General features: G+C 36.5%; 5 protein-coding genes, 1 long non-coding RNA gene and 1 other non-coding gene across 15 annotated transcripts; 3 read left to right on the top strand and 4 right to left on the bottom strand.

The window, feature by feature from the left end:
• On the bottom strand, nt 31-2,967 carry LOC104783127 (U-box domain-containing protein 15-like). 3 transcript variants are annotated; one of them, XM_010508225.2, is made up of 2 exons: nt 2,790-2,967; nt 31-1,830 (listed from the first exon to the last, which is right to left on the bottom strand). In XM_010508225.2, exon 2 carries the CDS (start codon nt 1,813-1,815, stop codon nt 151-153), a length of 1,665 nt encoding a protein of 554 aa, XP_010506527.1. In that variant the 5' UTR covers nt 1,816-1,830; nt 2,790-2,967; the 3' UTR covers nt 31-150. The 3 variants fall into 3 exon arrangements, with proteins under 3 accessions (XP_010506527.1, XP_010506529.1, XP_010506528.1); XM_010508227.2 differs by lacking the exon at nt 2,790-2,967 and adding an exon at nt 2,409-2,486; XM_010508226.2 differs by lacking the exon at nt 2,790-2,967 and adding an exon at nt 2,078-2,241.
• LOC104783130 (zinc finger CCCH domain-containing protein 59-like) lies at nt 4,429-7,382 on the top strand. Its single transcript, XM_019245096.1, has 7 exons — nt 4,429-5,655; nt 5,796-5,981; nt 6,099-6,203; nt 6,311-6,460; nt 6,544-6,723; nt 6,820-6,917; nt 7,025-7,382. Exons 1-7 carry the CDS (start codon nt 5,038-5,040, stop codon nt 7,155-7,157), a joined length of 1,470 nt encoding a protein of 489 aa, XP_019100641.1. The 5' UTR covers nt 4,429-5,037; the 3' UTR covers nt 7,158-7,382.
• LOC104783129 (40S ribosomal protein S27-2) lies at nt 7,360-8,427 on the bottom strand. Its single transcript, XM_010508228.1, has 4 exons — nt 8,317-8,427; nt 7,921-8,022; nt 7,736-7,764; nt 7,360-7,647 (listed from the first exon to the last, which is right to left on the bottom strand). Exons 1-4 carry the CDS (start codon nt 8,317-8,319, stop codon nt 7,521-7,523), a joined length of 261 nt encoding a protein of 86 aa, XP_010506530.1. The 5' UTR covers nt 8,320-8,427; the 3' UTR covers nt 7,360-7,520.
• On the top strand, nt 8,503-8,583 carry TRNAL-AAG. The gene has a single exon. It is a non-coding gene; the product is annotated as a tRNA-Leu (tRNA).
• Nucleotides 8,912-12,580, top strand: LOC104783131 (DNA cross-link repair 1A protein-like). The gene is made up of 10 exons (XM_010508230.2): nt 8,912-9,698; nt 9,803-9,997; nt 10,153-10,542; nt 10,729-10,792; nt 10,894-11,111; nt 11,212-11,319; nt 11,496-11,601; nt 11,682-11,893; nt 12,003-12,106; nt 12,186-12,580. The coding sequence occupies exons 1-10, from the start codon at nt 9,033-9,035 to the stop codon at nt 12,328-12,330; spliced, it is 2,208 nt and encodes a 735-aa protein (XP_010506532.1). The 5' UTR covers nt 8,912-9,032; the 3' UTR covers nt 12,331-12,580.
• LOC104783132 (ubiquitin-related modifier 1 homolog 1-like) lies at nt 12,623-13,617 on the bottom strand. Its single transcript, XM_010508232.2, has 4 exons — nt 13,466-13,617; nt 13,248-13,332; nt 13,087-13,169; nt 12,623-12,947 (listed from the first exon to the last, which is right to left on the bottom strand). Exons 1-4 carry the CDS (start codon nt 13,486-13,488, stop codon nt 12,830-12,832), a joined length of 309 nt encoding a protein of 102 aa, XP_010506534.1. The 5' UTR covers nt 13,489-13,617; the 3' UTR covers nt 12,623-12,829.
• LOC104783133 lies at nt 15,269-20,520 on the bottom strand. 7 transcript variants are annotated; one of them, XR_767189.2, is made up of 20 exons: nt 20,285-20,520; nt 20,063-20,122; nt 19,919-19,966; nt 19,742-19,825; nt 19,581-19,623; nt 19,437-19,474; nt 19,307-19,336; nt 19,104-19,207; nt 18,920-18,992; nt 18,789-18,834; nt 18,312-18,558; nt 18,139-18,209; nt 17,962-18,011; nt 17,696-17,801; nt 17,543-17,576; nt 17,377-17,437; nt 17,205-17,265; nt 16,369-17,002; nt 16,181-16,277; nt 15,269-15,917 (listed from the first exon to the last, which is right to left on the bottom strand). It is a non-coding gene; the product is annotated as an uncharacterized LOC104783133 (long non-coding RNA). The 7 variants fall into 7 exon arrangements; XR_767188.2 differs by having other exon boundaries at nt 17,543-17,603; XR_767187.2 differs by having other exon boundaries at nt 17,377-17,410; nt 17,543-17,603; nt 18,912-18,992.

Genomic DNA, 20,523 nt, shown 5'->3' on the forward strand with positions numbered 1-20,523 from the left:
CATTACGATTTAGACATACTAAACAAGATATCATTATCATAGGCTAAGTTTCATAAAGATTATGAAAACATTACAGAATACATTATATATATATACCAACATTGATAAAAGATCTGCTTCATGTTCTTCTACTTTGTTATTAGCAGCTCTCTACTTCCTGCTAAAGAAACTTTTCAATTTCCCTTTCTCAATCCTTTCAAGAAGCTTCTTCGAACCAGGAACCTCCAACTCCGACAACTTCTTCAAATAACCAACAGCTCCATGTGAGATCATCAGCTTCTTACACTTCCTGCTCGAACACAAAGCCGCTAAACCCGAAACAGCATACTTCTTTGCCGAATTACTCGGACTCGGCTCAAGCAACATCACAAGACTCGTCACACTCTTCTCATCTCTCTTCACTTCTCTGTAATTCCTTGGAACCGTAACCAGACTCGCTATAGCTTGAGCAGCAACCTCTCTAGCTCCGCTCGCTTTCGCCTCCAACATTCTTATCAACAACGGGATACAACCTGATTCACCGATCATTCTCTTCGTCTCAGTTGATGTAGCAATCCTGCAAATAGTTGATGCAGCCGATTGTTGAGCTCCGACTGATCCTGATTTAAGAACATGGACTAAACTTGGGATTATCTTGAAGTAGGTCTCGACAGAAACAGAGCCAACAAGATTCCTAATTGCTGCAACTCCTGATTCTTGAGGAAGTGGACCGTCTAAGTAAGCTAGCAGAGTTTGAATACCGTTCTCTGATATAACCGATCTTCGAAGAGTTTCGTTGCTCGAAGTGAGATTCTGAAGACACTCAGCTGCGTACTCTTTAGATCCTAACAGAATCCCGCAGTTGAGTATGTTAATCATCACTTTAACGATCCCTTCTTCCGCAAGAGTCTGTCTTACTTCAGGCACAGCAGAAATGTTCTTCAAAGTACAAGCAGAAGCAGACTGAGAAACAGAGTCCCCTGTTTTGCAAATCTCGATCAACGGACTAACCCCGCCGTGACCAACGATTGAACGAGAAGTCTCTGATGAAATCGACATTCTCTGCAACGAAATAACAGCTTTCTCCTTGGCAACAGGACTTCCAGATTCGAGTAGCCTTACCAATGGAGGCAATGCGTTCTCAGAGATAAGCCAGTTTTCACAACCGCCTGATTCAGCTAGAGAGCAGATCACAGTCACAGCGTTTTCCCTTACGCTAGGCGAAGTAGCCGTCAAAAGCTGCACCAAAGACGCGACATTGCTCCGACCTAAAGCTGTTATAACCGCTTTTTCGTCATCTTTCATTACCTCAACAAGCTGCTCAAGCGCTTTGCGTTTAGACTCCAAGTGACCTATCTGAAGCCGAGCAAGCAACTCTCTAACGCTGAACGTTTCCAAGTCTTGAGCTGAAGAAGTTAAAGGTTGCGTGACTTCTCCAAGAACACCAGTCTTCATAAGCAATCCACAATCTTTCAAGCTAAGATCGATTCTAGCAGATAGAGAATCGAGATCACTCTGCATCTTTAACTTCCCTTCTTTCTTCTCATTGACGCATACGTTAGCGAGCTCGATGGCTTCTTTCAAGGTTTCTAAGACCGCTTGAAGTTGCTCTTTGCATAGAGTGTGTTTAGAGAAGCAAGGGTGGCTAGACAAATCAGATAAACATGTCGGTATCTTCTCTAATCTTGATATGATCACTCTCCATCTGCTTGAGAAAACTTTCACCGTTCTTGCTTTGGACAAAGCAACAGGGACAAGCTCTTGCGCCTGTAATAACAAATCTTCAACTGTTGGATCAACAACCATAGTTTCGTTTCCGATTCTCTCCTCCACCATGATCCTTGAACTCTACTGAATTGCACAAAAGAAGGAAAAAAAAAACAGAACTTTAAACGATTTGCAGAAACGAAAAAAACAAACGATCAAATATGCTTTGATGAGACACACTGGCAAATCATTGATACTTTAGTAGGAAAAGAAAACAAAAAAGTGGTAATGAAGGGAGTAGTTGAATGAGTGATGAACAAGTTGGTAGATTTGTTATAAATAAGGGACACGGATTATATAAAAACAAGAAGAAGAAAAGGAAGAAGCTAACCAAAAAAGAGTTTCGAGAATCACAGAACAAAAAAAAGCTTATCAATATTTTCTTTTCTTTTGCTGGAGAAACAAAAATTAAACCCCTAGCAGACAAAAAAATATACAAGTCCTTTTCCAATTTCCTTTTACTTCGTCGGTGTGAACAATAAATGCTATAAATAAAACTAATGATATGGTAATAAATAAATACAAGAATCTATCACGAATCAGCATCTATCTATAATCTATTAACATAATATTATACTATATAGTATAGTATTTATTTATATTTAAGAGAACCCTATTAATATTTAATGAGAAGGCTAATGGAAAATAAAAGACAAGAATACCCTTGTGAAGAACAAGAATGAGAGAGCTTTTACAGAGATTAAAAGAAAAACAAAAGATTGGAGAAGATTAAGAAGCTGGTTTTTAGAGGAAAAGCAATAAAGAGAGAAGAGAGACTTTGTTTAAAAGAGAAGATGCGAGTCTCTTTCAAACAAATCGTGTGCTTAAATACTTCATAAGAGTTCGAACCAAACTCCACTAAAACACACTACATACATACAAGGTTGGTGACAAATCCACAACTTGTCTTTACTATAAGAAAATAAAAAAGTTCTTTCCTAAGACGAGCTTGTGTAAATTGCAAGAGATTCAAACAGAACATGAAGAAAAATTGAAACGCAGAGCTATTATTATCTTTTGAGTTTAAACGATATAACAATTACCTGGATATAAAAAAAGATCTATGCTTGAGCTTCTGGGTTCGATGTCTGGATATAAACGAATTATAGTTGAAGACTTTTTTGAATTTCGAAAGTGAATTCAAAAACAAAAGCAGAAACTCTCTTTCACATCAGAGAAGGAGCTTGTTCCAGAGTCGTTAGTCAGCTTTTAGATTTTGTTCCGACAGAGCCGTAACGCACGATTTTTTTTTTTTTATCGTATCGCGAGAATTTTTCAAATTCAACTAATCGAACGGTTATAATTTCTTGTGGGACCAATATCGAACGGCTGGGATACGATTGAAATTTGAAATGACTCGGTGATTAGCTGACGTGGACTTATGACTGGGTCTTCTCGGGAGCGTCACGTGTGCGGAAGTAAAGCAAATATCAATAAGATTAACCTTACGTGTTCGATGAATTAACGAAAATGCCACTGGTTTTTAAAGCATCTAATCGACTTTTGAGGAACCATAAAGGAGAAAGTAGTGTTAGAGGGGACCGAGGCGCGTGAGAGGCTTTGTGGGCCTTATTAACGTGCATGAAACGGCACGCACTTGTTTTTTGTCTATTGAGACTTGAGAGACTTGTGAGAGCGTCGGCTTTTGTGATACTATAATTAATTTTATCATTAAGGTCATTATTAATGTAACTCCTTTATTTATGTGCTAATCCTCATCCGATTTTCATAATCATTTTTACGGTTAAAAAACTAAGATGATCGAAATAATTGATTATCACCAAGTGAGACCCTTATCTTATCCTTCATGACTCATCACCCCAATACTCCCACTTCATTAATATTTTGTACAGTAAATAAGAATAACTGAAAGTATTGTATTATCGTTTTCTCTTTTAAAGATAAAATCATATGAATTATAAATGATAATTTTCCTATATTNTTGTTCGACGAAATACCGAAAAATGCCACTGGTTTTTAAAGCATCTAATCGACTTTTGAGGAACAATAACGGAGAAAAGTAGTGTTAGAGGGGACCGAGGCGCGTGAGAGGCTTTGTGGGCCTTATTAACGTGCATTGAAACGGCACGCACTTGTTTCCTGTCTTGTGAGAGCGTCCGCTTTTTGTGATATTATTAATTTTATCATTAAGGTCATTATTATTGTAACTCTTTTTATTTATGTGCTAATCCTCATCCGATTTTCGTAATCATTTTAAGGTTAAAAAAACTAACAATTGATTATTACTAAAAGTGAGACCAGTATCTTATCCTTCATAACCCCAATAGTCCCACTTCACTAATATTTTATTTTGTAAATAAGATTAAAGATAAATCAAATGAACTATAAATGATAAATTTTCTATAATTTTCTGATATAAAACCAGGCCAGACATATTTCAACAAATCCAATATCCTAATTTTCTAGAAAGTTGTCTCTGTATCATTAAATTTCAAAATCCAATCAGAGACTCATCCGTTTGATTTCCCCTATGTATTTTGTTTTGGTCCTCAGGTCAGTGTCTCAGCGTAAAAGAAGAACTCATCATATTTATATGGATCGAAACGTACCGTTTAGCTATTAGGCATGTTAACATGGGCCTAAATTTCTGAAGCCCAATATTATTCTCCCATTCTACGCCAAACTATAAATACGATCCTCCTTTTTTGTTATGTTAATCTCTCTGGATTTTCCTATTTGCTAAAATCGAAATCGTTCCCGATCGATCTGAAAATTGAATTCTCGAATCGTAAAGTCTGCCCTAATCCTAAAATTGAAGATATAGATCTCGCGTTTGATCCATCAGGTTTGCTTCTTCTTCGGCTACTACACATCTCAGCGATTATGATGTCTTCGTGCTTTAAGTTAGGGTTTCCGCTTCTTCTTGATCTTCGTCATCCTGTTCACGTTGAAGCTCGGCTTTCACAAACATTGTTCGTGAATTCACGTTTTTCCCGCTGCTAGAGATCTCTTCTTTAGTTTTCTTTTGTTGTTATTTAGGGTTGTATAGTATATGTATAAACGCACGGTTATGAAATCATCAAAAAGCCTTTGTTTGAGTTTCGATCTGCGAGTGGAAACTCCGAAGATCGTCGTCTATGGCTAGTTTGGAACATTAGGTTGTTTATGGCAATTGGAGTCAGATTTATTGGGTATTTCTGGCGATTGGGATGTTGTTGATGTGTGTCAGCTCCTGAAAATTGCCATATGTATCATCATGGATAGAAGAAGCAACAATGTTGGACTCCGTGATTCAGTCTTCTAAAATTTGTATGTTTCTCCGTGTTTAGTATGAATCATAAAGCGCCGAGGAAAGGAAGGAATTTTGGAGTGGTCAGACAACAAGATTTTGCTGTAGATATAGTTCCAAGAAGTCCCAGTGTCCCTTATGACAAGAGAGTGAGGAAAGGTCCATACAATGGATCAAGGAATTTGGTTTGGACTTCCAAAGAGTTCCAAACATCACAAGGCAACAGGCCAAGGAAGAATGGCCCATATGGGTCGATGAACTCACCAGTTTCAAGCACTGAATACCGTGTGTCAAACCAGCCACGTAAGAATGACGCCTATAAGCCAATGAACTCACCAGTTTCAAGCAGTGGATATCGTGTGTCAAACCAGCCTAGGAAGAATGAAGCCTATAAGCCAATGATCTCACCAGTTTCAGGCACTGGATATCGTGTGTCAGACCAGCCTAGGAATAATGGTTTTTATGGGTCAAGGAGCTCGACTATTTCAGGCTCCAGAGTTTGGACGTCGGAAGATAATGGCAGTCCCAAGTCTAGGGAAAGTGTATGCAAGTATTGGAAAGCTGGAAACTGCAAGAAGAGTGAGCAATGTGAGTTCTTACACTCTTGGTGTTGTTTTCCTGGCTTGGTGATGGTAGCTACCCTTGAAGGACACAAAAAGGTACTTCGCATATAGTTTCCATGCTGCTTTGATCATCTAGTTCTTTATTATGTTTAGCATAGTATGCATCGTGGTTTCATCTTGAGTGATGGCTGAATGGAAAGCAGATTTTATTCACATCTAATTTTTCTTGACCGTAGGATATAAAGGGGATTGCCCTACCTCAAGGCTCTGACAAACTCTACTCATTCAGTGGTGATGGTGTTTTGAGAATATGGGACTGCCATACTGGTCAGTCTGTGCATGAGATCAACCTCCAGGCAGAAGCAGGGTCTCTAATTAGTGAAGGCCCATGGGTTTTCCTTGGCTTGCCAAATGCTGTAAAGGTTAGTCTAGGGCATTCTTACCTCAGGACATTTATCTGTTTTCTAAATACCATTCTTTGAAATTCAATGGGATTCATCTTGACACTGATCTCAAGTTTTTGCGATTCAATCTTGCAGGCTTTTAATGTTCAGACCCGTGAAGATTTGCATTTAAATGGTTCGGTTGGAGGTCAGGTGAATGCAATGGCTGTTGGACACGGAATGCTTTGTGCTGGGACGAGTGTAAGCCTTTTAACTCACTCCAACTTTACTTATGTAAGTTCTTTACTTTCCAGTTTATTGCATCCGGATCTAAAGTGTGTTCCTTTTTGGTATTGTGTGAATTACAGTCTGGTAGTATATCAGTCTGGAAAGTTACCGACACTGAGTCTGATCCTTTCAAATACCTCACATCTCTCGAGGGACATAGTGGTGAAGTCAAGTGTTTTGTTGTTGGAGGTCAGAGGCTATACTCTGGTTCTGTGGATAAAACCATTAAGGTACGGGGATGGTTCCATTTATTTCAATCTTTCCCCAAAAATACTTGTCATGTTATAGAATTGATTCCAATCAACATGTTCAGGTGTGGGATCTCGACACATTGCAATGTGTAATGACATTGAGGCAGCATAGCAACACTGTCACGTCGCTTTTATGTTGGGATCAATATCTGTTATCTTCTTCACTGGATGGGACCATAAAAGTCTGGGGCTCTTCAGAAAGTCCCAACTTGAAAGTTATCCATACACGCAGCCAAGAACAAGTAAGTTGTAATAGCAAGAACAATAAGAAGACCTAGTTTTCCTTTTAAGAAACAGCATTCTGATTGTGTTTGTTTTTTTTTTCTGGTTTGAAACAGAGTGTGCACGCTCTTTGTGGATTGCACGATGCAGAGGCTAGGCCGATTATATTCTGCTCTTACCAAAACGGAACAGTTGGCATATATGATCTACCATCGTAAGTGAAGCTTATCCTCTCTAGTGCTCTACTTTGTACTCTAATCTAACCATAAATTTTCCAATGAAAATCTGAATATACAGTTTTCTCATGTTGGGTATACACAGTTTTGAAGAAAGAGGAAAGATGTTTTCAACGCATACGATGGGGACACTTACAATTGGTCCTGAAGGACTGTTATTCAGTGGAGACATGGGTGGGAAAGTGCGTGTATGGAGCTTAGGTGGGAGCAAAGAGTAGAAAACTAGAAATCTTCGTTCGACCAACTTTTTTGTTGTTGCTTTGGTCGACTAGAATATTGATTATAACATAATGTACACTGACGATGGTAAAACGATTACCACCGCTTTATGAGTTAAGAAAAGTTAATTTCATTGTAAATTTTAACTGTAGTAGATCGAATGCTAATATATAAACTTGGAACATAGAAACATCAACTATCATAAAGGAACGAGCTTTTGATTAGATTCAACAACAAAATCCATACTATAATTTTAAGATTGATGGACAAAGAAGGGATACTAGCTCAAATATCTTCAAAAATTCATAATAAAAACAAAATGAAAAGGTGCGGCTGAGTGAATGGAGTCATCTTCTTCTTATTTAGTCTCCCTTCTTCCTGAATGAACATCCTTCAGTGAGCTTTGCCTTGCCTCCTGTGGGTTGGCAAAGTACAGTCTGGCAGTTTCCACACACCACAACGGTCTGAGAGTGGCTGAACACCGTCGTACTGCACCAAACACAAAACCCATCACTCAGTTATATCATAGATTCAAAACCATAAAACATTCAAGGATTCAGAGTTTTTATAAGCTTACATGTTAAAGCAGCCTTGACACTTGACATCCTACATCAACCACATAACATCGAAACGATCATATAATCAGCATCCAAAAATGGAGTTTAATGATCAGCTCAAAACTCAATATACAAAGTGAGTAGGTAGCAAAAAGGTTTGAAACGTCCAAGAAATTTGAAGGAATTAACAAAGAAGACTTCTTACCATGAAAAATGAATTGGGTGACTGAACAAGACGCTTGAGCTTGTGCTTCCTCTTCTCGAGCTCAGCAGGTGGGTTAAGCAGATCAATATCGTTCTGAAGAACCTGAGAATTATTTCAAAAACACAGATTTTCTTGTCAGCACAAGTCCAATTATCTCACTTGTGATAGAAATGGAATGAATCAAATCATGAAACTACAATTCAAATCTTTTCACGACCTAAGAATTGCCTTTAAGAGAGAAGACACGCTTGAAACAATAGATCACATAAAAACAAAGGAATCGTTTAGTTCTCTGTTCTTCCCCACAGAAAGTATCATATTCGACTACAAATTTTAAGGCGTATCTAATGTTATCAGACAAAAGAACTAAAACGAGATCAAGGATCGAGAACTAACCATTTTCGTAAGCTTCTAAGAGATTCTGCAACGACAAGACCCAAGAGAGTAAAAGAATCAGCCGACCAAATGCTCTTGGAAAGATGTAAACCCTAATTCACACAACAAACAAGGCCGTCTTTATAATTGACACTCTACAGTAATATGTAGTTGAGTTATATGTAATAATAATATAGATTAACAAAAGTTGATATGGCCGAGTTGGTCTAAGGCGCCAGATTAAGGTTCTGGTCCGAAAGGGCGTGGGTTCAAATCCCACTGTCAACATTTATTTTTTAATTTTGTCAAAATCAATATTTTGGGCTGAAAATATATAAGATCCGGTCCATTAGACATAATTTATTGGGCTCGCTTATCTTATTAGATTTTTATACCATTTGCTTTACAGATTAGTAAACAGTAAGAGTTAACTTTATTTTCATCTCTCCCCAATTATTTTGTTTTTTTCCCTCCTTTGTTTTGATTAAAATTATTAAAAAGGTAACACTTTTTGCCGCAATTTTAAAAAAAAAATTAAATTGTGCGGTGCCCATTAAAAAGAAATTAATGATAAAAATATGTTCAGCCCGACTTGTACGACCTTTGAAGTCGGAACGTCGTCGTACACTCTCTCTCTCTCTCTCTCTCTCTCTCTCTCTCTCTCTCTCTCTCTCTCTCTCTTCTGGTAGTACACATTCAAACGAATCGCTATATCTCTTTTCGACTCGCCGGAACTTATGTGGAACTCCGGCGAAGATGACGATGACGAATTCCAAATCTATCCTTCCTCTCAGCGTAAACCTCTTCAACCTACAAACGCTAACAGCAACATCTCTCACCGCCGTCCAAACAAGAAGCCCAGACTCAGTCGTTATCCCGGAAAGGAGAATGTGACACCGCCTCCATCTCCGCCTCCTGAATCTAGCTCCGACCCGTCTAGTGACTATGGTACGGATCTGCTCTGCTCGTCTTCTACTCTTGACTGTAGTAGCTTAGATTGTATCCCGTCGAGTGTTGATTGCTCAATTGGTCCGATTTGTTCTCTCGGTGAAGAAGACCAAGTTTTAGTTGATAAATTAGGAAACGATGACTGTTTTAAGGCGAATCGTGAGGGGTATTTGTGTAATTCTATGGAAGCTAGGTTATCAAAGTCGAGGATTCGTCTAGGGATTGATAGTGGAATCCATGAGGATGATGAATCCGACTCTGAGTTTGACGTCTTGTTAAAGCTTTGCTCTGAGTCTGAGGGTAACATTGGAGGAGAGTGTAGTATAGTCAAGGATGATTCGATTCAGTGCCCATTGTGTTCAATTGATATTTCAGCTTTGAGTGAAGAGCTGAGGCAAGTTCACACCAATAAGTGTCTTGACAATCCTGTTAATCAGGTTCCTGAGCAACTGCAAGTACGTAAGCTGCTTTGTTATCTCCTAGAAAGTGTAGGAGTTTTGTTAAATTGTTACTTCATGACGCCATTGATTGACTTGTTGATTTGTACATGTGATTGTAGGACTCCCTGAGGAAATGCGAGAAATCGTCTTCTCTTATTGAAGAATCGATTGATGATCCAGTTCAGCTTCCTCAGCTAGTTACTGACGTGTCTCCAGTGCTTAAATGGCTTAGGAGTCTAGGTTTAGCTAAATATGAAGATGTTTTTATTCGTGAAGAGATTGACTGGGATACCCTTCAGTCACTTGCTGAGGAGGTAATGGAATACCTTAATCAGTCGTAGCTCATATAAGTATCTTCACCAAAGTGACGAAAATACAATTTTGTTTTGTTTTTGTGCAATTTATACATTAGCTTACTTGTTTACACAGAGATGCAGGATTGAGAATTGATAAGTTTATAATTCCGCAGGATCTTCTAAGCATAGGTATCACGTCACTTGGTCCCAGAAAGAAGATTGTGAATGCACTTAGCGGACTTAGAGAAGCATTTGCATCTTCATCTGAAGCACAGGCGCAGTCTCATTGTCCAAGTGCCCATGTTACAGAGAGACAGAGGGACAAGACAACCAATCGTAAGGCTAGTGAGCCCAAAAAACCAACTGCAAACAAGTTGATTACAGAATTTTTCCCTGGTCAGGCTACCGAGGGCACGAAGATCCGGAAGGCACCTAAAGATCCTGTCGCGGAAAAGAGTCCACCAGATTCGAGCTCCAGACGTGCTGTGAGAAGAAATTGCAACAATGGAAAATCTAAAGTCGTTCCACACTGGAATTGCATTCCGGGGACACCTTTTCGAGTGGTAATTCTTGATAACACCCCAGGCCATGGTTTTACTTCTTCGTCAAAGTTATAGCCCATGAATGCAACCTTGTTACATATTTCTCCTTCTCATTCAAGTCAAACATGCTCATGAAATTAGTTCCTGCTGATACTGAATATTTATGTTTAAGTAATCTTTATGTTTGGTGATTTTCTGGTTATGCAGGACGCATTCAAGTACCTCACACGCGATTGTGGCCACTGGTTTTTAACCCACTTTCATCTCGATCGTAAGTAATCTGCTGCATGTTTAATTATAAATTTACACTAAACAGAAGAAGCATGCATATTGTGGAATCAATTCTTAAAGTCTCTGGATCCTCATTTACAGATTATCAAGGTCTGACAAAGTCATTTAATCATGGGAAGATATACTGTTCCTTAGTTACCGCGAAGTTGGTGAATATGAAAATTGGTATCCCTTGGGAGAGACTGCAAGTCCTGGACCTTGGCCAGAAGGTTAATATTGCGGGCGTTGATGTGACATGCTTTGATGCAAACCACTGTCCGGGATCCATCATGATACTCTTTGAACCAGCCAACGGTAAGGTGCGTTCTTAAATTAGGCATATCCATTTTTGTAGTCTTAAGCGTGTGTTTACTTTCCATTCACAAAGTAATTGTCCATGGACTCGGTTGATTTGTTTAGGCTGTTCTACATACGGGTGATTTCCGCTATAGTGAAGAGATGGCAAATTGGTTGATTGGATCTCATATCAGCTCTCTTATTCTTGATACTACATACTGTAATCCCCAGGTTCGTCTTCCATCAATACTTTGTAGCATACAGAAAGCTCAAATTCTTAGTTAACATCTCTATTCGGTTTACATTAGCATTTGAAATCCACTTTTGCCACAACCTCGATGATCTAAGCCTTTACGTATATTTTCAAAGCAAGAGTAGTTTGATATATATGCCGTAATTTGTTGCAGTATGACTTTCCAAAGCAAGAGGCGGTAATACAGTTTGTTGTTGAGGCTATTCAAGCTGAAGCATTTAATCCCAAGACCCTTTTCTTAATTGGAAGCTACACCATCGGTAATATTTCACTCTTCTTCTTCCGTTTCAATATATATTATGTTGAGATCTAAATTTTGCAATCTCTTCTCATTTGAAAGGAAAGGAGAGGCTGTTCTTAGAAGTTGCACGTGTGCTACGGGAAAAGATATACATCAATCCTTCAAAACTCAAACTCCTCGAGTGCTTGGGATTCTCAAAGGAAGATATGCAGTGGTTTACAGTGAAAGAAGAGGAGAGCCACATTCACGTTGTTCCCTTGTGGACGCTTGCCAGTTTCAAACGGCTGAAGCATGTTGCTAACCGATACACAGTAAGACACACATCCATTCGGTTTTGACTGTCAAAGAAACACAAAAGAATTGATTTTCTTTTTGGCTGATTCGTTAGAGGGTGGGTTCTAATCCTTTTAAGTCCTGCAGAACCGTTACAGTCTTATCGTTGCATTTTCTCCTACTGGTTGGACATCTGGCAAGTCTAAAAAGAAGTCCCCAGGAAGAAAGTTGCAACAGGGTACAATCATAAGGTAAAATTTCCCTATCTTCATGTCCTGTGGCATTGAGCTCAAAATCATGAGTCAAGAGAATCTTTATATATTTTTTCAGGTACGAGGTTCCTTACAGTGAGCATAGCAGCTTCACGGAGCTAAAAGAGTTTGTGCAAAAAGTGTCGCCTGAAGTGATCATACCGAGTGTTAACAACGATGGACCTGACTCGGCAGCTGCAATGGTGTCTTTGTTGGTAACGTAGAACTGTGTCTTACATATGCGATAAGCTCAAGTTTGGATAGAAAAAGGCAGCCACCTTGGCTACCTAACAATTGAGCAGAGCCGTCAAAGATCTACAACGAAAATAGATATGTTATGTTCTATCTAATTGTCGTTATGTAACTGCATGTTTGTGTAGAGTTTTTCTTCACAAACTCCAAATGTATTTGACTTGCTGCTATATCGACTTCTTTGGTCTTCACTTATTTCCTCAAAATATGTATTGATTCCAAGTCCTCCAATCAAAATTATGCTTCTATAAAGTAAATCCATAATAAGAGACCAAGCTCACGGAATTGTTAATTTGCTGCAGTTCAGTGACAAACAGATATGCAAATTCAGATCTCTTAAACTGATACAACCTCTAATATCAATCTACAAGTAAACAAATACATTACGTTGGGTAGTGGTAGAGATTACAAACACAAAGTATCACAATTTGCAAAATAATCCTAGACAAAAGCTCTAGTGATCAGATATTTTTATCCACCATGCAAAGTAGAAATGAAAACTATAACATCTTTTTCTTCGATGGTAGTATCGAGCTGACCACTTAGCTCCCAATCACAGTCATTGACTAGCACAAGAACCCCAGGTCTCCTGCACAACAACAATTGTTTTACATTAAACCTTCTTACCTTCATTGAGCTGACCAAAGAGACAAATCAATCAACCATTAATGTAACAATTAGCCTTATTCCATTGAGCTGATCATAGAGAAGAAGAAAACAAGACTTACACAGTATCTCCTTTCATGAACATCTCAGGCCTCTCTTTGATCAGATTTGTACGAACCCATGAAAGCAAATGCTTCATAGTAAACTAATCCAGGAATTAAAAACAAAGGGCGGAATGAGTAGAGGAAAAAATTATGATCCAAAACATACTTATCAAGCTTACATCATCAGCAGCAGCAGCTCCATTGGGCAAATCGACGTTAACTTTATGAATCTTTTCAGAATCACAGAGCAGCTCTAACCCACCCCTACCCAATCAAAACCAATCAGATAAATAATCTCACGAAACACCAATTTTGATGATTCCAACAGTAACATGCCAATTACGAACAGAGAGAGTGAAAAAACTGAGGAAATTAACAGAGATAGTGATAACCTCACCCGAATTCGAGAGTCAATCGCATCCTCGTCGATGGTTTGCAGGAATCCAAAAATTCAAACCCGAGAGAGCTCTTCTTCTTCTTCTTCTTCTAGGGTTTTTCGTCTTTCAATCGGAGAGTGAGAGATACGATCTCCAGAGTTCGTGTAGCTGTGTCTTTGCTATTCATAACGACGTCGTTGCCAATTTCAGAGATGTTGGGCTTTTATTGGGCCTATTTTATTACTACTACTGGATAAGGCCTATTTACTTTTCTCGATTAGTGATCCTGTGCTACGCACACGTTAAAAAGTGACTCCTCGCGTCATGACCGTTGATTTATACGAACTCTAGCTTAACAACGGACAAGATTGAGTCCAAGATTTTCCACTACTGTTTTTCCCAACGACCGGCAAAATACCAAGCAATAAAAGGAAAAAAAATGATGTAATTAACCACATTATAGAAGAGAAATTAGTCAGTTTTCTCGAACTGCCAAAGTTTATGAAGATCCCATACAATCCCAGATCTTATGTCTAAAATCATGTAATAAACATATATTTTTTATTAGCTTAAATCAATTATCTCGTAAATTATAATTAATTAATATCTAAATCTCTACAAATATTTTTGAATTACATTTTTGCAATATTAGTTATATTAATTATAGTTATTTTGATATTAAAATTGATATTTATTTTGAAAATTTATCGTAATTATTATTTTATATCTCTCTTGTACTTTTGAATTTTTGATGTGTCATGAGTTTGGCAATCTTCGTTTTAGTCACGGCTATATATTGGGCATATTCACAACTATCAATGAACACATTATTGAAAATGCTCCAACACATCATTGGTCATGTCGGCTCTTCCGGGACTGACACATCCTTTTCTTAGAGCAATCCAACCATAAAACACCAAAACACCAAATTTTTACACTAAATTTTGTGTTTTGGTGTTCCAAAAAGTTTTTCATCTCCAACCACAACACTAAATTTCACACTACAAACAAAACTTTTGATTATTATATTATTAAATTTTAAAATACATTTTCTAATAATTTAATAAACATCAATATTTATCTAAACGATTTATTTTAATTCAATACTTAATAAAAAATTACAAACAATAACTTAAAATAACGAAAAATACTTTTTTAAATTAAGAAATAATTTTACTGAAATAATTAACCAAATTATAATCAGTACTATGACTATCTTAGTGTAAATAATTTTTCTAGAAATTAGATTGTTGTTCAAAATTATATTATGTATTTTATTGCATTTAGTTTTTATGTTTGTTTAGTTTTAGTTTTGTAATATTATGTTTTCACTATTTTATTAAAGTTTAGTATGAACTTTTAATCTTATTAAAATTGATATTTATTTTGAAATTTTATCGCAATTATTATTTTATATTATATTAATTATAGTTACTAGTTTATATTACTAAATGTAATAAGATAATTTTAAAAATATTAATGATATATCTGGTTTTTAGTTGATTAACAATAATTTTAATATATTTTTAAATCAAAAACATGAATAAAATAATATATATATATATATATTATGGTGTAACACTATTCACAAAACACTAAAAAATGGAGATAGGGTTTGTTTTGGTGTTTGGTTGGAGAGTATTAAGAGGGGGGTATTCAATTTTAGATTGTAAAGGATTTTAGAGTATTCTTAAAATCCTTTGTTATTCAATTGAGAATTTTTAAAAATCTTATGAAATCCTATGTCATTCAATTTAAGATTTTTGTAAAACCTTTTAAAATAATTCAGAATCTCTTGTTATTCAATCAATGATTTTTAAAACTTACTTGAAATCTCTTATTATTCAATATATCACAACATTTTTAAAATTGCTACTTTGAATGATTTTAGAAGACTTTTTTTTGTTTTTTAGTTGAAAAGTATGACAATCAAAATTATACCTATAGAGGTAGAATTTTGAAAGATTTCAGAGAAAAAAAAAAAAAAAAACACAACAATAGCATCTGTTACTCTACTCCCGCTAACCCCCGCTAATCACCACTGGTTGTTCTCTACTCCGTCCTTGTCGATCAAGGTCTTGGCTTAGCCTTTGGTCCTCTGCTTATGAACATCAAGCAAGCCACAACATTAGCATCTCTTACTACACTCGTGTTTCTCATAGCTGGAGGGTATTACGTTCAGCAAATCCGTCCCTTAATCGTATGGCTCAAGTACCTAAGCTATAGCTACTACTGCTACAAGCTGCTTTTGGGTATTCAATACACTGATGACGACTACTATGTGTGTTCAAAGGGAGTCTGGTGCAGAGTTGGAGATTTTCCAGCAATCAAGTCAATGGGACTGAACAATTTGTGGATCGACGTGTTTGTTATGGGAGTGATGTTGGTTGGTTATCGACTCATAGCCTACATGGCACTGCATCGAGTGAAGTTGAGGTAACAACAAGGTAACACCAAGAAGCTCCAACACCACTGCAACCAAGGAATAATATTAGTATTAGAAAAGATAAAAAACTTCGTCGAATTTTGGTCGATTTTACTTACGTATCCGAGATATATATATCCGACGACTTTGTTTTTTATACTTTAGGCTTAGATGATGATAAATACTCGTAAGTTTGAAAATAAAACAGTGAGATGATGTATAAGATAAGAAAGGGAAGGGAAGTATATACTAAGTTCCCATTTGCAAAATAGTGTGACGAAAGTGACTGAACTTCCCGGTCCACTCTTACCATGGAGATGATTGCTGTATCTTTTGTGGGGTTCCTTAAAAGATAAGGTCTACTCTATCTCTTACACCTTATACTAGTCACCTGCAAGTGCCATCAACTGGTGAAAATATTCAAATAAGAATGTATCAGATAAGAATTATAACAAGTTGCTGCTGTTAATAACAACGACAGGACATAAGCAAACACACCTGACTGTGGCTCTCATTGTCATCTAAAACTTCTTTACTGGTACACTTTGATGTTCCTTACCACACATTAAACTAAAAAAAATACTGAAAAGAAGACTTTTTAAACTGTAGGATTATGTATGTCGTCAACACAGCTACAGGAATGTGCTTTCGCTTTCATAAAATAATTGAAACTTTAAATGGCAGTTTTCGGTTGTACTATAACTTTTCAGGTTGAGGTTCTCTCTTCCTTGAACTCATGGAGAGTGATCAGATTATTGTTGAACACAAAAAAAAAAACAAAAAAACATCACTGAAGATATAGTTCCAACTATTAATCTGTTTTTTTTTTGGTATTGTGATGTAAAATATTTTAAAATCACTCAAAGTTTTAATAGTCAAATCTAACAGAATCACAATTCATTTTTTCAAAAAAAATTAGAAAAACTCTAAAAACACAATCAAATCTCCTAAAAACTACTAAAATCTTTCAAAATTCTAAAATAGTAAAATCCTACCAAATCCTAAAAAAATCAAGTTGAATACCCCCTCTAACACTATAATTTGGTGTTTTGGTGTGCCTGTTGGAGTTGCTCTTATCCGCTACTCATCGCCATCCTTTAAGGACAAGAAATGGAACACTTCTAACCCACCCCTACACATCAAATCAATCACTCCAACTTCTTCAGATTCATCATTACATAAACAAAATCATATAAAACAATCTTTAAAAACAACAAGCTACCCATATTTGATGATTCCACAACAATTAGATCAGAACACTAAAGCTATAAACCCAAAATCAGAACTTCAGTGAAGCAAAACAAAAATAATATAACGTAGAGAGGATTACTTACAGAGCAAGAAGAGGATTTTTCCAGCGGATGAAAGGGAACCATATATCTCCATCTAGAGAAGCTAGGAACAAAAAAAGCCACAAAAAAATCTCAGTCTCTTTATCTGATCTTAACAAATAATCAACTAAGTAGCAGTATTGCAACAGGTGCAGAAAAGATATTAGATATGTACCTTGTGCAGCAGCATCCTCTCTACGCTTCAGATCCTACACAGAGGCAAAATAAATCATCAACTGAAAACAAAAGATACACAAGACTGAGACACAAACCATAAGTTGCACATAACACTGAATTCAAATATTTTAAGTAACAGTATTGCAACAGGTGCAAAAAGATACCTTGTGCAGCAACATTTTCTTTCCGCTTCGGATCCTACAAAGAGACAAAATAAATCATCACCTGAAAAACAAAAGATACACAAGACACCTTTCAAACCTAAATCGCAAGTGTATTAAGTATCAAAATCCAAGTGAAAAGAAGTTTCATAATACCTGCTTAGTTAGACGCTTCATTAGTTAAAGCAATAGAAGATGTCTCTCTGTAATGCAGGCTGGTTACTTAGCCCTCCCTTGCTATAGTTTAAAGATGATGAAATTCCTGCAAGAGAAACAAAAAAAAAACAAAGAATAAGTAAGATTAATAAAACAGATTCACATAATTAATGAGTCTGTTCTAAAGTGATGAAGACTAGAAAAAAGGGCAATCATCATCCGTGATAAAAAGGCAAGAAAGTGAACCCTGAAACAAAAAACAAAACCTTAAGCAGTCTGAGTCGTCTTCTTCATCATTCTTCAAACCATCTCTGATCTACACATAAGAATTAGAACAATAAACCTTTTAATTGCTTTTCTTAATCACAAAAAGTTTAAAAGATGCTTCTTCAAAATGAAATTTCTTTAGGAACTGTTAAGGTGCTGCTTGAGTTAAGTCTCACCTGCTTTTGTCGTCTAGCTCAGCTTCTTTGACTTGGGGGCTCCCTCTCTTTCTTCTTCAAATCCTATATACCTAACAATGAAAGGATAAAAGAAAAAGAAAACTCATTAAAACTAATTCAAGTATCCACCAAATCACAAAAATGAACAATGTCAACTCCATTGTCAATCAAACCTGTGTTCCAGAGACCGGTAGGTCAAGAGGATTGTCAACAGTACGACCATATCCAAAATCAGCAAGTTCCGGAGGCAAAGGTGATAGTCTGGAACTCGAAGCAGCATGAACACTCCCTTGATTCCAAAAGAATGTAGAAACCATCAGCAGTCTGACTCTTCTTCATCATTCTTAAACCCTCTTCCGTTAAAGCAATTGAAAATGTCTCTCTGTGAGCTGGCTGGTTAGCACTTGCAAATTGAATTTCCTGCAAGAGAGAAAACAAAACGAGCTCCTTGTAGATTTATAAAACAGATTCGTTAAACTATGAGTCTGTTCTAAAGTGATGAAGACTAGAAAAAGGCACAATCATCCGTACGGAAGAAAGTGAACCATGCATATATCATCTTTCCATCAAATCCATATAGAGAAACAACAACAAACAAAACCAAAATCTCAGACTTCACTTATGAACTGTGTTGATGATAGAAACAAAACCTTAAGCGTCTGAGTTGTCTTCATCATTCTTCAAACCATCACTGATCTGCACATATAGAATTAGAAGAAACCATCGTTAATTTTGACTTAAAACAGCAACACCAATGAAAACCATGAACAAACCTTAACACCTTTAAGTCTGTTGATGATAGTGGTGTCCACAATTTTGGACAGCTTCCAATAGGTTGGCTTCATAAATAATACCTGCTTAATTAGACACATCTTTTGTTAAAGCAATTATGTGTTAGCTACATAGTAATAACCCTAGAAAAGAAAAGAAAAGAAAAAAAGGCAAGATAAAGCGAAATCACGAACCTTGTGCGTCATTTTAAATAAAAGAGATGATTGCATCATAGAGTTCTTTTTTCCTCTGCACCAGTAGCGAGCACACGGATTGAATGCAAAAGCCAACTGTTGTCCTGCAACATCAAAACAAAATGCATAAGATCCACTGAAGTTTTATTCTCTGACTGTGATTTTAAAAGAAGAAAGAGATGATTGCGTCGAAGAGCTTTTACCTGCAGCGAACACAAGAGCCAACTGTTGTCCTGCAACATTAAAATAAAATGCATAAGATCCACCAAAAGTTTTATTCTATGTCTGTGATTTTATAAGAAGAAAGAGATGATTGCGTCAAAGAGCTTTTACCTCTGCACCAGCAGCGAACACAAGAGCCAACTGTTGTCCTGCAAGTTCAAAACAAAAATACATATGATTCACTAAAGTTACTTTCTCTCTCTCTCTCCGTAATTTTAAATAAAAGAGATGATTGCATCAAAGAGTTCTTTTTACCAGTAGCGAGAACACGGAATGAAGGCAAAAGCCAATTGTTGTCCTGCAACATCAAACAAAATGCATAATTAATAATCCACTTAAAGTTTCAAAATCTAGTTTATATAAAGACAAAGAAAGAGATAGAAGACATATCCCAAAGGGAAATAGAACTTCATTACTTAAAGCAATTAAAGATGTCTGTCTCCCTGCATTCTGGCTGGTTACAATTAGCCCTCCCTTGCCATTGTTTAAAGATAAAATTCCTGCAAAAGAGAAAGAAAAAAATAATGAGTTCTTCAAAAACCCGATTAATAAAACAGATTCACATAGTTAAACCCTGAAACAACAAACAAAACCTTAAGCAGTGTGAGTCTTCTTCCTCTTCGTCCGTTATTCATACTGATCTGCACATAGATAATTAAGAAGAAACCATCGTTAGTTATCAAGTCTAAATTAAAAACAGCAACACGAATGAGAAAAACCAGAAAATATATACAAACCCTAATAAATCCCCAAAGTCCGAATTACATAATTCATACTTCAAACCATCTCTCCCTGATCTGCACATATAGAATTAAATTTGTAAGACCCAAATTGAAAACCCTAAAAAAACAAAAAAAAAACCCAAGAATTTTAGAAAACAAGAGAAGAGACTACGGTCATATACGTTTAATTCATAAATGAAACAAAAAAAATTGTAATTACGTGAAGAAGATTTTTACCAATTGTTGTTGTTTGGGTCATCCTCATCCCAAATCCTGTTCTCAATCATCTTCTCTTCTTTCTTCAGAAAGAAATCAACGCCATTAGATTAGAGAACAACCCTATGGTCTCTCTCTCTCGCTACAACTTTTTTTTTCTTTTTTCTTATTGTTTTTTTTCTCTACTTTTCTATTTGGGGAAGAAGACTGAAGAGTCTCTGAGAGAGATGAGTATTATTTATAGGCAGATGTGTTTATGT

This window comes from Camelina sativa, chromosome 4 (genome assembly GCF_000633955.1).
Source record: "Camelina sativa cultivar DH55 chromosome 4, Cs, whole genome shotgun sequence".
In the NCBI taxonomy this organism is placed as follows: Eukaryota; Viridiplantae; Streptophyta; class Magnoliopsida; order Brassicales; family Brassicaceae; genus Camelina; species Camelina sativa.